This window comes from Cnephaeus nilssonii (genome assembly GCF_951640355.1).
Source record: "Cnephaeus nilssonii genome assembly, chromosome: 19".
Classification (NCBI taxonomy): Eukaryota; Metazoa; Chordata; class Mammalia; order Chiroptera; family Vespertilionidae; genus Cnephaeus; species Cnephaeus nilssonii.
The window spans coordinates 35,075,951-35,088,462 of NC_137090.1; the positions used below are offsets into that span (position 1 = coordinate 35,075,951).

Sequence of the window (12,512 nt, forward strand, 5' to 3'; positions counted from 1 at the left end):
TAATCGAGTTTTTTATTCTAGAGCATCCGTCCCATTACTACAGGGAATAGTCCGCCCCGTTATCGACTGCTTATGAGTGATGGGTTGAACACTCTATCCTGTAAGTATGATGTATAAATCTCGGAATTTGTATTTAAATAATGAAAGCATACCCAACATCACGATTGCAATAACTTGGGGCATTCTAGAAGTCTGCATTTGCTTGGCTATGTAATTCATTCAGACAGAATTGCACCTGGCAGAGAGCATTCTAACAATAGACTGGATCTAGTGGAAAGCTGCCACTTGGCTTAATTAATTCTCTCTAACTGGTGCTCTATGTTTTCTTTGATTAATTTCCCTCAGGATAATATTGACATTTAGTGAATATGATGGGTTAGCTGTCCTATACTTGCCTTTATGGGGTTTTATGTCTGTGTTGGAAGCTTTACCTGGGAGAAAGGAGAGAATTTGCAGAATATATGCTTGCTATCTCTAGTCACATGTGAAGGACCTAGAAAAAGATTTTTGTTATGAAACCTGAATGATGGGGGAAAAATGACTTGGGGCACTTTAAGAAATGCATACATTTCAGAGTAGCAGCAGCTGTTTAATGCACTGCAAATTATACTGTTTTTCACTATGCAGAGTCTGTCTGACTAGTTTTAATTTCAGGAACATATTTGAGACATTTTTCTATGCTAGTACAGGTGTGATCAGCTTTCAGATTGTCATGGCTAAAATGTTTTGGAGACTAAAGTAATCTCTGCTTTTCAGCTTTTATGTTGGCAACACAGTTGAACACTCTTGTTGAAGAAGAAAAATTGTCTAGCAATTGTATTTGCCAGATTAACCGATTTATTGTTAACACGCTGAAAGATGGAAGGTATGTGGTGTGTTTTTCCTGTTTTATTGTGTTATAGAATGGGGGTTAATTTTTGAACAGTTCATTGGATGCCAGAATTCAATTTGGAATCCAAAAGGCAATGATGAGCTTTCAGCTAAGAATGTACAGCTATTGAATTCTCTACTCAGGTGACTAACTCCTGGCACCAAAGGGAGAGAAATATGGAAACGTTGGGAACTTCAGAGCAGGGGATGAAAGCAGAATGCAGTGATGGGTTGAACACTCTGTTCTTCTAACCCGTCATATTCACTAAATGTCTGTTTCTAATCTCTTCAGAAGCACTGTTTTTAGGATTCTCTCTCAAAGTATCTCAATAAAAAGGGGGCACTTATCAGAGCAAAAAAAAAAGATATAATAAGTTATGTAATGCAGCCCTGTTTTTGCATTCTTGAGTCTTTCATAGTAAAAACTTTATCCAGCCAATATAGAGAATGTTGAGTAACTACAGATGCTACGTTCTAGAGACACAGTGATGAACAGAACTGTTATTCACTCATGGGTAACCATTGATAAAATAAGGCATTTTTGTTGGGGAGTGGCTTTCCATTTATTTTCTCAAGTTTTTAGTTTTTAATTACAAAACACAACCAAAACACACGAGGAGCAAATATGGCAAGCATTCCCACCTTAATAAGGGTATATAATGTATGTTACATTATTAGCTGTCATTTCCAAATAACTTCTTTTTACTGATATTTGTTTTATATATCTTTATTCTTTCAACCTTGATATTACTAATTTTGGATGTTTTTATAAATAGCATATAGTGAGTTTATTTAATTAGTGAGTTTATTCTGTTTAATTTATTATTGATCTTTTCCCCCTAAATTTTGTGTCTTTACTGTGTTTTTGCTTTACCGTTTTCTCTTTGCTGCCTTGGATTGATTGAGGTTTTTAATTCTCTCTTTTTCTTCTACTGATTTGGAGTTATACATTATATTTGTGTTTTCTTTGTGGTTATTCTTACATTAAAAAAAAATCCATATATCATGTAGTTGATCTTCACCCTGATAGAATTTTGTGTTCTTGTCATTATGTTTTGCAAAACAACTTTTGCAATACAAGTAATCTATGTATATATAAAAGGCTAATATGCAAAGTGTCCCCTCGGGAGTTCCACCAGGAGACAGGGAGTTTGATCGCTCGCTATGACATGGGCTGACCACCAGGGGGCGGCATGGAACGATGGAAGGCCCCGGCTGGCAGCCAGGAAGGCCCCAAGGCCCCAAGGCCCCGGCTGGCAGCCAGCAGTCAGGGAAGGAAGGCCCCGGCCACCAGCCGGAAGGCCCTGATCAGCCCTGATTGCCGGCCAGGCCTAGGGACCCTACCTGTGCACGAATTTTGTGCAGTGGGCCTCTAGTGTATACATAAGTTACAAGACTCACATAAACATAAAGAAAAATAACTGTAATCCCACTGCCTAGAAATAACTATGATTAACATTTTGTTGTCTATCCTTCCAGTTTTTTTCTATGAATATAAATACTTAATGAATCTATATTTTCTTTTTGAAATACTTCATAACCACTGTGGTTTTATAATACCCTTTTTTAACTTGATAGTGATCATTATTTTTATATGTCCCTAGGTATACCTCTATGTTATGTTACTTAGTATGCAACTGTATGGATTTACCATAACTAAATTAACATCTAAATTGTATATAGTATTTTACTATTGAAAAATGTTTACCAATGTTTCCTTAAATATATCTGTGGCTCTATCTTTATATGTGTATTCAATTTTTAAGAAAAATGTCTACTTTAATAAAAAATGACACATCATATAATCTATTTAAGCAATACAGAAAAAGGTACAAAGAAGGAAAAAATTGTCTAAAATTTGTACAGCCCAGAAATAAACATCATCATTTAGTGGGCATCATTCCCAAATATCTCTCAGTGCATATTTATCAATGATTGGTGGATAGGTAGAAATATATTTGAGATTAGAATGATAATATAAATTCAGCCATGTGCCGCATAACGTTTCAGTCAATAACAGATCACATGTACAAGCGGTCCCATAAGACTACAATGGAGCTGAAAATTTTCTCTCTCCTAGTGACATTGTAGCCATGGTAACATCATAGTGAAATACATTACTCATGTGTTTGTGGTGATGCTGGTGTAAAAAAACCTGCTCTGCTGGTTGTATAAAAGCAAAGCATATACAATTATGTACAGTATATAATACTTGACAATAAATGACTATGTTACTTACTAATGTATTTATTATACTACTAGAGGCCTGGTGCACGAATTTGTGCACAGTTAGGGTCCCTAGGCCTGGCCGGCGATCAGGGCCAATCAGGGTAGGGACTGTGGGAGGTTGGCCGGCTGGAGGAAGGGACCGTGGGAGGGTAGGGACCGTGGGAGGTTGGCTGCCGGCCCCAAGGAGGGAGCTGGCCCTTGGCCTCCCTGGGAAAGGGGCCGCATCCGCTGCCACCCACCCCCGGTTCCCTGTCCCAGCCCGGGGCCCAAAGGCCCCGGCGGGGTCGGGAGAGGAGGCGATAGTTGCTGGGCTGGCGCGGAAGGAACGTACGCTGCCATCAGTGCCCCGCCACTGCATGGTTCCCTGCCTTCCCCCGCCACCCCTTCCCTTGTTGCTGCACCACCACCATGGTGGGTGGGCGGCCCCCAGGGAAGGGAGAGGACAGGAGCGAGACAAACCCTTGTGTCAAGGGCTGACTTTCAATAGATTGCAGCAAGGGAGCTGCTCTGCTGTGTATGAAACCCCGACTCAGAAGCAGGTCGTCTATGAATGGTTTAGCACCAGGGGCCGATGGGGGCCGGTGGGCCTGGGGGAGGGACTGCAGGCGGTTGGTCGGCCGCAGGAGGTTGGCTGTGGGAGCGCACTGACCACCAGGGGGCAGCTCCTGTGTTGAGCACCTGCCCCTGGTGGTCAGCGAGTGTCATAGTGACTGGTCGATCTGTCATTCCGGTCCTTCGGTCGAAAGGGTTGCTTAGGCTTTTATTTACATAGAAACTTTTTAATCATTTAGGAGTGTACTTATAAAAGAAGTTTGCTGTAAAACAAACTTCTCAGGATTGCTTTGGCTCTTGATTGCATTATTTTTTCCTATGCTTGACTTGTGTTTTTTTTTTATTAATTTAATAAATCTTTATTGTTCGGATTATTACAATTGTTTCTCCTTTTTCCCCCCATAGCTCCCCTCCACCTGGTTCCCACCCCACCCTCTGCCCTTACCTCCCCCCCATTGTCCTCATCCATAGGTGTACGATTTTAGTCCAGTCTCTTCCTGCACCCCCCACACCCCTTTCTCCCTGCTAATTATCAATCCACTCCCTTTCTTTGCCCCTGATTCTATTATATTCACCAGTTTATTCTGTTCCTCAGATTTTTAATTCACTTGATTTTTAGATTCACTTATTGATAGATATGTATTTGTTGTCCATAATTTTTATCTTTACCTTTTTCTTCTTCTTCCTCTTCTTAAAGAATACCTTTCAGCATTTCATATAATACTGGTTTGGTGGTGATGAACTCCTTTAGCTTTTTCTTACCTGTGAAGCTCTTTATCTGACCTTCAATTCTGAATGATAGCTTTGCTGGGTAGAGTAATCTTGGTTGTAGGTTCTTGCTATTCATCATTTTGAATATTTCTTGCCACTCTCATCTGGCCTGCATAGTTTCTGTTGAGAAATCAGCTGACAATCGTATGAGTGCTCCCTTGTAGGTAATTTAACTGTTTTTCTCTTGCTGCTTTTAATATTCTCTCTTTGTCTTTTGCCCTTGGCATTTTAATTATGATGTGTCTTGGTGTGGTCCTCTTTGGATTCCTTTTGTTTGGAGTTCTGTGTGCTTCCTGGACTTGTAAGTCTATTTCTTTCACCAGGTGGGGGAAGTTTTCTGTCATTATTTCTTCAAATAGTTTTTCAGTATCTTGCTCTCTCTCTTCTTCTGGCACCCCCATAATTCAGATGTTGGTACGCTTGAAGTTGTCCCAGAGGCTTCTTACACTATCTTCAACTTTTTGGATTTTTTTTTCTTTTTGCTTTTCCAGTTGAGTGTTTTTTGCTTCTTTGTATTTCAAATCTATGACTTGATTCTTGCATTCCTCTAGTCTGCTGTTGGGTCTCTGTATAATATTTTTTATTTCAGTCAGTGTATGTTTAATTTCTAGTTGGTCCTTTTTCATATCCTTGAGGGTCTCGTTAAATTTATCGGCCTTTTCTAGGAAATTATTGAAAAACCTTATAACCGTGGTTTTGAATTCTATATCCAATCGTTTGTTCTCCTCCATTTCTTTCATTTGTGGTCTGTTTCTTTGACTCCGCATTTTCGCTGCTTCCCTGAGTTGGTAGGGTAGCTTTGTGTGCTAGGTTTCCTATATGGCCCGGTGGGTCAGCCTCCCCAGTTACCTGAGGTGGACACTCTTGGTGCTCCCCTTTGTGGACTGTGTGTACAGCCTTGTTGTAATTAAGTCTTGATTGTTGTTGGTATCACTGGGAGGAATTGACCTCCAGGCCAATTGGCTGTGAGTATCAGCTGTGTCTACGCTGGGATACCTTCTGTATTGGAGACAGCCTTATAGGACCAGACTTGCAAAATTGCAAAAGCCTCTGCACTCAGCTTGGATGGGGTGGAGTCTCAGGGCTGAGCAGACAGTCTTGGCTTCCCGTCAGCCCTGCCCTTGCGCACGCGCCTCCAGACCTCTGCCTTCCACAGATCCCCTGAGTTTCCACCTGACAGTCCAGATTCCCCCTGTTAAGAGCATGGGTCCCCCAGGGGCTCGCCTGGAACTGGGGTTCAGTGCAGTCGGAACTGGAGTTCAGTGCAGTCAGGAGCTTCCGACTCCTTCTGCTATGGAAAGCCTGCGGCAACCTCCACAGTCAGACCTCTCTGCGCGCACTCTTGCGTGCACGCGCGTCTTCAGACCCCTGCCTGCTGCGGCTGCCCTGAGTCTCCGTGTGCCTTTCTCTACAGTCCAGACTCCACCTGTATGAGCCTGGGTCCATGGGGTTTCACCCAGAGCTGGGGTTCAGTGCAGTTGGAACTGGGGTTCAGTGCAGTCGGAGGCTTCCTTTCCCCTCCCGCCAGCCAGACACTCGGCCGCCCTTCCTCTCTGTGCGTGTGTCTCCGTACCTCAGCCCTTTGCAGCTCCTCTGATCCGTGAGCTTTTCTCTTTCCTTCTAGTTGTAGAATTTCCACTCAGCCAGCTTTCCTGTGGTTTTGGATGATGTCCGTTCTGTCTTTTAGTTGTTTTGAAATTGTTGTGCAAGGCAGCAGTTTAGGTGCTTACCTAGGGTGCCATCTTGGTTTCTCCTTTTTTTTTTTTATTGCTTTTCAGAGAGTGGAAGAGGGAGAAACATCGATGTGAAAGAGACACATTGACTGATTGCCTCCGGAATGAGCCCAACGGGGGCGGGAGCGAACCCATAACCTATAACCCTTGACTGGGAATCAAACCCAGGACCTTCTTGTGTGGGCTGACATTCTAACTACTGAAATACACTGGCCAGGGCTACCTTGTGTTATTTTAATTTTGGCCCCTAAGCATAGACAATCCATGCTAATGTTGTCAGCAGAGTCCATATCGAGTGATTGACCTGGAAACAATTAAAATTGATTAAGGACTACGAAGGTGGAAAGTCAGGATGATTATTGCTCACCAGTTAGGCATGTGCCATTCCACCATATCTATGATCTTGAAGAAGAAGAAGAACGTTATGGAAGCTAAAGGATCTGCTTTGTTAAAGGCAACAGGACTAAAATATTAGAGAAGGGCCTATAACAGACATGGAGAAATTTCTAATGACTTAGATTGATGACCAGAAACAGAAGTGTATTCCCATCAGCACCATGATGATCAGCCAAAGCAAAAAGTTTGTGACATTAAAGGAAAAGGTTAGGCCTAGAGAGCCAACATGGTAGCACAGGTAAGCTCGCCGCCTCTCACAACCACATCAAAATTACAACTAAAATTCACAACAGCCATCAGAACCACCTGAAATTTGACTGAATGGAAGTCCTACAACTAGAGAAGTAAAGAAAGTACATCGAGATTGGTAGGAGGGGCGGAGGCACAGAACAAGGCTGGCCTGACACCCACGTGTGGTGTTTTTTTTAATTGAGTGGAATACCTAGGCTGTGGAGGTCCCCCATGAGAAGCAAGGGGTCCCAGTCCCACCCCCGACACCTAGCCCAGGATTCCAGAGCTGGGAAGAGAAGTCCCGTAACTTGGGGCTGTGAAAACCAGCAGGGATTGTGGCTGAGTGACAGAGGCTACAGGAGACCCTTTAAGAGGACTTACTCAGACTCGATCCCTCTGGCTCCAGTGCTGGGGTGGCAGCTTTGGGGGACCCAGAGACATATGGGGAAGAACTGGATTGTCTGGCATCGGGGCAGGAACTCGGGGGGGGCGGGGGGCAGCTTCCTCCCAGATAGGTGTGTTCACAGGGGTCATTGAGACCTCCTTATTCTGGAAACAAATGCCTGAAAATACTTTCATCCATAAGGAGGCCAAGTCAGTACCAGCTAGGTTTGAAATCTTTTAAGGACAGAATAACAGTTCTGCTTGTGAGCAGCGTTGCAGGCTACACCTTGAAGCCCTTTGGGGCACAGTGAGAACCTCAGAGCCTTCAAGCATATCAGTAAGTGCACACTGCCAGTGTACAGACAGGAGCAATAAGAAGCCGACTGGGGGCAGCTCCTGGGTTGAGCGTCTGCCCCCTGGTGATCAGTGCGTGTCATAGCGACTTTGTTCTGCTATTCGGTCAATTTGCATATTAGGGTTTTATTATATAGGATGCTCCGGAATATCCTCTTTTCATTGGTAGTCTTTTTTTTTTTTTTCTCTAAGAGAACATTTATTGGATAAATTACAGATTTAGGAAAAGTAATTCCTAGAAGAAATGGACTTAGGAAACGAGTTAAGGAGGTAAAGGAAGGGCCCCTGGAGCTTGGGAGTGAGGGAGCTAATGGTAAAGTGCCTGAGGCTGGGAGGGGGAGGGGAAAGGGGAAGGGAAAGGCACGTGCAGGCTCCCAGGAGGGAGAGCTTTATTGGTGGCGTTGATACAACATCTAAGTGGTGTTGCTCCCTCCAAATTCCACCTCAGACCCAAGCAATGGAGGAATGAGTTATAGCAGCTTTTAAGGCCTACTGCCTGAGGAGGACCTCTGCCCAGGCAACTGCTACAACTGAGGAAGACACTGCTGCAGTTTTGGAAGGAAGGATTGCAACGTCTTATGATTGCATCAGGAACCTTGCTTGGGCTTGAGGTGATGTCACCAAGCAGTGTATAAATGGCATCTGGAAGAAGACACTCAAGAGGTTCATTTATGACTTCAAAGAATTTGCCAAGGATGAGTAGGTTGCAAAAATCAACGATGCTGTGGTTGAGATGGCAAACAGCTTTAACCTAGTGTGATGAGGATGAAATTGAGGAGATTCTAGAGATGGTTCCTGAGGAGTTTACTAATGAGGAGTTGTTAGAACAGAAATGCATAGCTGAAGAAGAGGCAAGGGAAAGGAAACTGCAGAAGAAAAAGAAATCCCAAGAAAATGTAGTGAAGCCCTGGCTGTTGTGGCTCAGTTGGTTGGGCGTCGACCTGTGCACCATCCCATGCACCATGAGGTTGCTGGTTCAATTACCCGTCAGGACACATGCCCGGGTTGTGGGCTCCATTCCTGGTAGGAACATGCAGGAGGCAGCCAATCAATGATTCTCTTTCTTAAAATCAATAAACTATTCTGAAAATAAAAAAAGGAAAACTTAGTGAAGGTTTTAGCAGAAGCTTTTGTAGATTTCAATAAGCACCTTAAAAAATTGGAAAACATGGACTCCAACACCGAAAGGTTTTTGTTAATAGAGAGGAATGTTCATGGTGCATTATCTGCTTACAGCAATTCTGTGATGAAAAAGACAAACCACCATGGACATAGTCTGAAGAGTGACACCTCCTCAGGAAGAGCCGCAGGCAGGTCCTTCAGGAGGTGTTCCAGAATAAGGCATTGTTCTCATGGGAGATGACAGCTCCCCGCGTCACGGCCCTGAAGACCTCCCAGTGGGACAAGATATGGAGGGGGAAGACCTTGAGATTGATGATCCTGACCCTGACCCTTGTAGGCGTAGGCTAATGTGTGTGTTTTTTTGTTTTTTTAAATATATTTTATTGATTTTTTACAGAGAGGAAGGGAGAGGGATAAAGAGTTAGAAACATGGATGAGAGAGAAACATCGATCAGCTGCCTCCTGCACACTCCCTACTGGGTATGTGCCCGCAACCAAGGTACATGCCCTTGACTGGAATCGAACCTGGGACCCTTGAGTCCGCAGGCCGACGCTCTATCCACTGAGCCAAACTGGTTAGGGCTAATGTGTGTGTTTGTGTCTTAATTTTTTAACCAAAAGTTTAAAGTTAAAAAAAATTTCTTTAAAAATAGAAAATAGCTTATAGAGTAAGGATATAAAGAAAGAATATTGAGTGCGGGGAGGTAGAAGAGGTTATAGGGCTCATAAATTGTGGTAGAAGGAAACTTAACTTGGGGTGGTGAACACACAATACAGGGTACAGATGATGTGTTATAGAATTGTACGCCTGAAACCTATATACTTTTATTAACCAATGTCACCCCCAATAAATTCGTCAGTAAATAAACACAATACAGTAAGTACCATAAAATATACACATACTAGATTCAGAGAGAGTTTCAACTATTTTCCACATGCCTGCACTAATATATAAAGGGAAAGTGGAGACTATAGCTGCCAGTGCTTAAAATTGTAATGTGCCAACATGAAAACGCTCATTATAAGGTCCCAATCTGCATATATCTGCCAAATTTGTTATTGATTGCATTTCTGTTCCCATGATGATGTCTCTTTAGCTCTCTTTAAAAGTGAGGTGATTGTTTAATTAAGGGATAATCATTTCCCAGTGTGAATTACTCACACATGATATGATTTTTATCAATCCATGATGTACCTCACCATATGCACAGGGACCAAAAGTGACTGTTGAGTCCTGAACCAGGGACCAAAGGTGACTGGGTTAAACGGAAACATTGATTTGATTAAATGATGTGATTATAGACTAATTTTGCCCTTGTTTCTTGCTAATCTACACTAATAAAAGAGAAAGATGCAAATTGACCATATCTTCGCTATGCCCACCAGCCAATCAGGAGTGTGTATGCAAACCAACCCAACAAAGATGGCAGGTTAATTTGCATACACAGGCACCGAGCGGCTGGGGGCGGGACACTTGCATCATCTGCATGGTGACAATGCAGGTATTCTGCACAGCCCCAGCCGCTCCAGGCCTCTGGGCAGCGTGGGAAGGCCGAAAGGCGGCTCTGGGCCAGAGCGAAGATAGAAAGGCGGCTCTGGGCTGGAGCAAAGGTGGAAAGGTGGCTCTGGCCTGAGCGAAGGCGGTGCCGGCAGCCAGGGGAAGGAAGGCCCATTCTTGCACGAATCTTCGTGCATCGGGCCTCTAGTTTTTTATAATAAAGTAAAATGAATATATTTTTTAAAAACTTCAAGCCTGGAGAAATATTTGTGATTTGATCATATTTATACATTGTATTCTAAGAAACACTCTGCTGTGATGATGGGGAATAAGAAATATTAAATGATAATGGAGAAAAAAGAAAAATATTTTTGTACAACTATACAATGAGTTTGTGTTTTAAGCTGTTACCACAAAATAGAATTGAAAAATAAATAAAAATGTTAAGTTTATGAAGTAAAAAAGACAGGTGTGTAGTAAGCTATACAATCTAGGTTTACGTATGTGCATGCTATGATGTTGGCACAACACTGAAATGACCTATCAATGCATTTCTCAGCACATTCCCCTTGGATAAGCCACGCATGACTGTATTGTTCTCGCTCTCTTTCTGAATAATTCAGTCCAAAAGCCATTAGGTGGGGCCAAGCAAGGTAGATGTGTACAGGGGAGGGGGTGGTGGTGGCGGCCTGGAACCAGGTGTCAGAGCACAGAGGGAGGAGGGGGTCTTGTGGGCTGGCACAGGACGTTGGGTAATAACACACATGGAGAGAGGGTGGCTGCAGCCCAGTATGGGTTGTCAGAGCCTGAGCAGGGTGAGGAAGAGTCTGAGTCGCCGTTGAGTCCTGACCCAGTGAAGAGGGCATTTGAGGATGTGGGAGCGGAGGGGCAGCAGCAGGTTGTTGAGACTGAGGGGGGTGAGGAGGGAGGCCGAGCAGGATAAGGAAGGTGTCTGCAGGGAGTGGTGACAGCCCAGCTTGAGATGATAGAATCCAAGTGGGGAGAGGAGGGTGCTTGTTTTTAATGGGGTGGAGGTGGCCTAGAGCCACGGATGAGAACACAGACATTGTGAGGAAGGTAGTGTCCGTGGTGCAGTAGTGGGGGTGGTGACAGGAGATTGGTTATGTATGGGGGAAATTGATCTAATAAATAAATATGTTATGGACAATGGAAGCCAATCAAGGGAGAGAAAGCTGTGATGTTGGATTGAAATTGGAGGTATTGGTAAGCCCGAGGTTTTCAGTATACTGTCAAACCTCTGTTCTCCCATCTCGAACAATTCTGACCTCTGACCTTTATTTCCAGGGGATGGGGGTTGGGGGGGATATCTGTTTTAACTTAACCCTTTCGTGCCGATACACTAGTGTGACAAAAACTGTCTCCCAGGCCACAAAGGAGAGAATGGGCCAGTAAAGTCAGTTTACAGCTATACCTTGCCTTCCTAACATCTCAGTAAATTGTTCTATGAATATTTTTCTATGTTTGTTTTGAATTTTAAAACAAAGAGGCCATCAAGAATGCTAATGTTGCTAAGGTGTGAAAGAAACAATGATCACAGGCAGTGATCAGAAGAGGTAGGAAACTGGTTGGATAAAGGAAAAGCAGTTAGCTGGTGACAGCCTAAGTGAGAAAGCAAAGATGCCGTGTGCTGACTTCCTAAAAGACACCCCTGTAACCAGTGCTGAAAGTGACTAGTTTAAGGCCAGTTGGGGTGGTTTGATAAATTTAAGAAAAGTGTTTGTTTATAGGTGAAACAGTGCATTACACGTGTATGGCATATAAGGAAGGTTAAAACGGAATCATTTGGGGTCTGGAATGAATTAATTCAATTTACATTATTTCTAATGGGAAAAAATAATTCTGTTTTTGAACAAATTGTTTCTCGAACAGCCTTCTGGAACGAATTAAGCTTGAGAACTGAGTTGAATCCTGAGGTTCCACTGTATATTGATATAGAAAGTTATAAACGTTTAATTTGCATGTGTGTATCGTATATATATGTATATATATAGTGTGTGTATTTCTAGATCTCTCTATTGAGAGGTTTTGGAGCAGCAATACCCCCTTAGCTAAGAGCCCACTTAGCACTCAGATCTTGGTTTCTGAATGTCATTTTATACAAACGGAATCAGGGCTTCTAGGAGGATGTCCTATTACAGGCTTGGAAATTACAAGATGAGCCTGAAATATCTTATTGTGCCAGAAAGTAAGATGGGGCCATCAAAAGGACAGAGAAACTAGCTTGCAAGGTCTTAACATTTGCCAAATCTAGGACAATTTTTAAAAAATCAAAGTAAGTATAGTAATAGATTGCACCCTATTGAATCAAATAGGAAGGAATTTCTAAATCCATACTGAATAAATGAATATAT

The 12,512-nt window shown here is 43.0% G+C and overlaps 1 protein-coding gene across 1 annotated transcript in view; it reads left to right on the forward strand.

The window, feature by feature from the left end:
• RPA1 (replication protein A1) overlaps positions 1 to 12,512 on the forward strand; it is a 61,000-nt gene that overhangs the window by 5,133 nt on the left and 43,355 nt on the right. The window contains exons 3-4 of the mRNA XM_079799251.1: positions 22 to 100; positions 757 to 865. Coding sequence (XP_079655377.1) covers positions 22 to 100; positions 757 to 865 — 188 coding nt within the window. The remainder of the gene's footprint in view (positions 1 to 21; positions 101 to 756; positions 866 to 12,512) is intronic.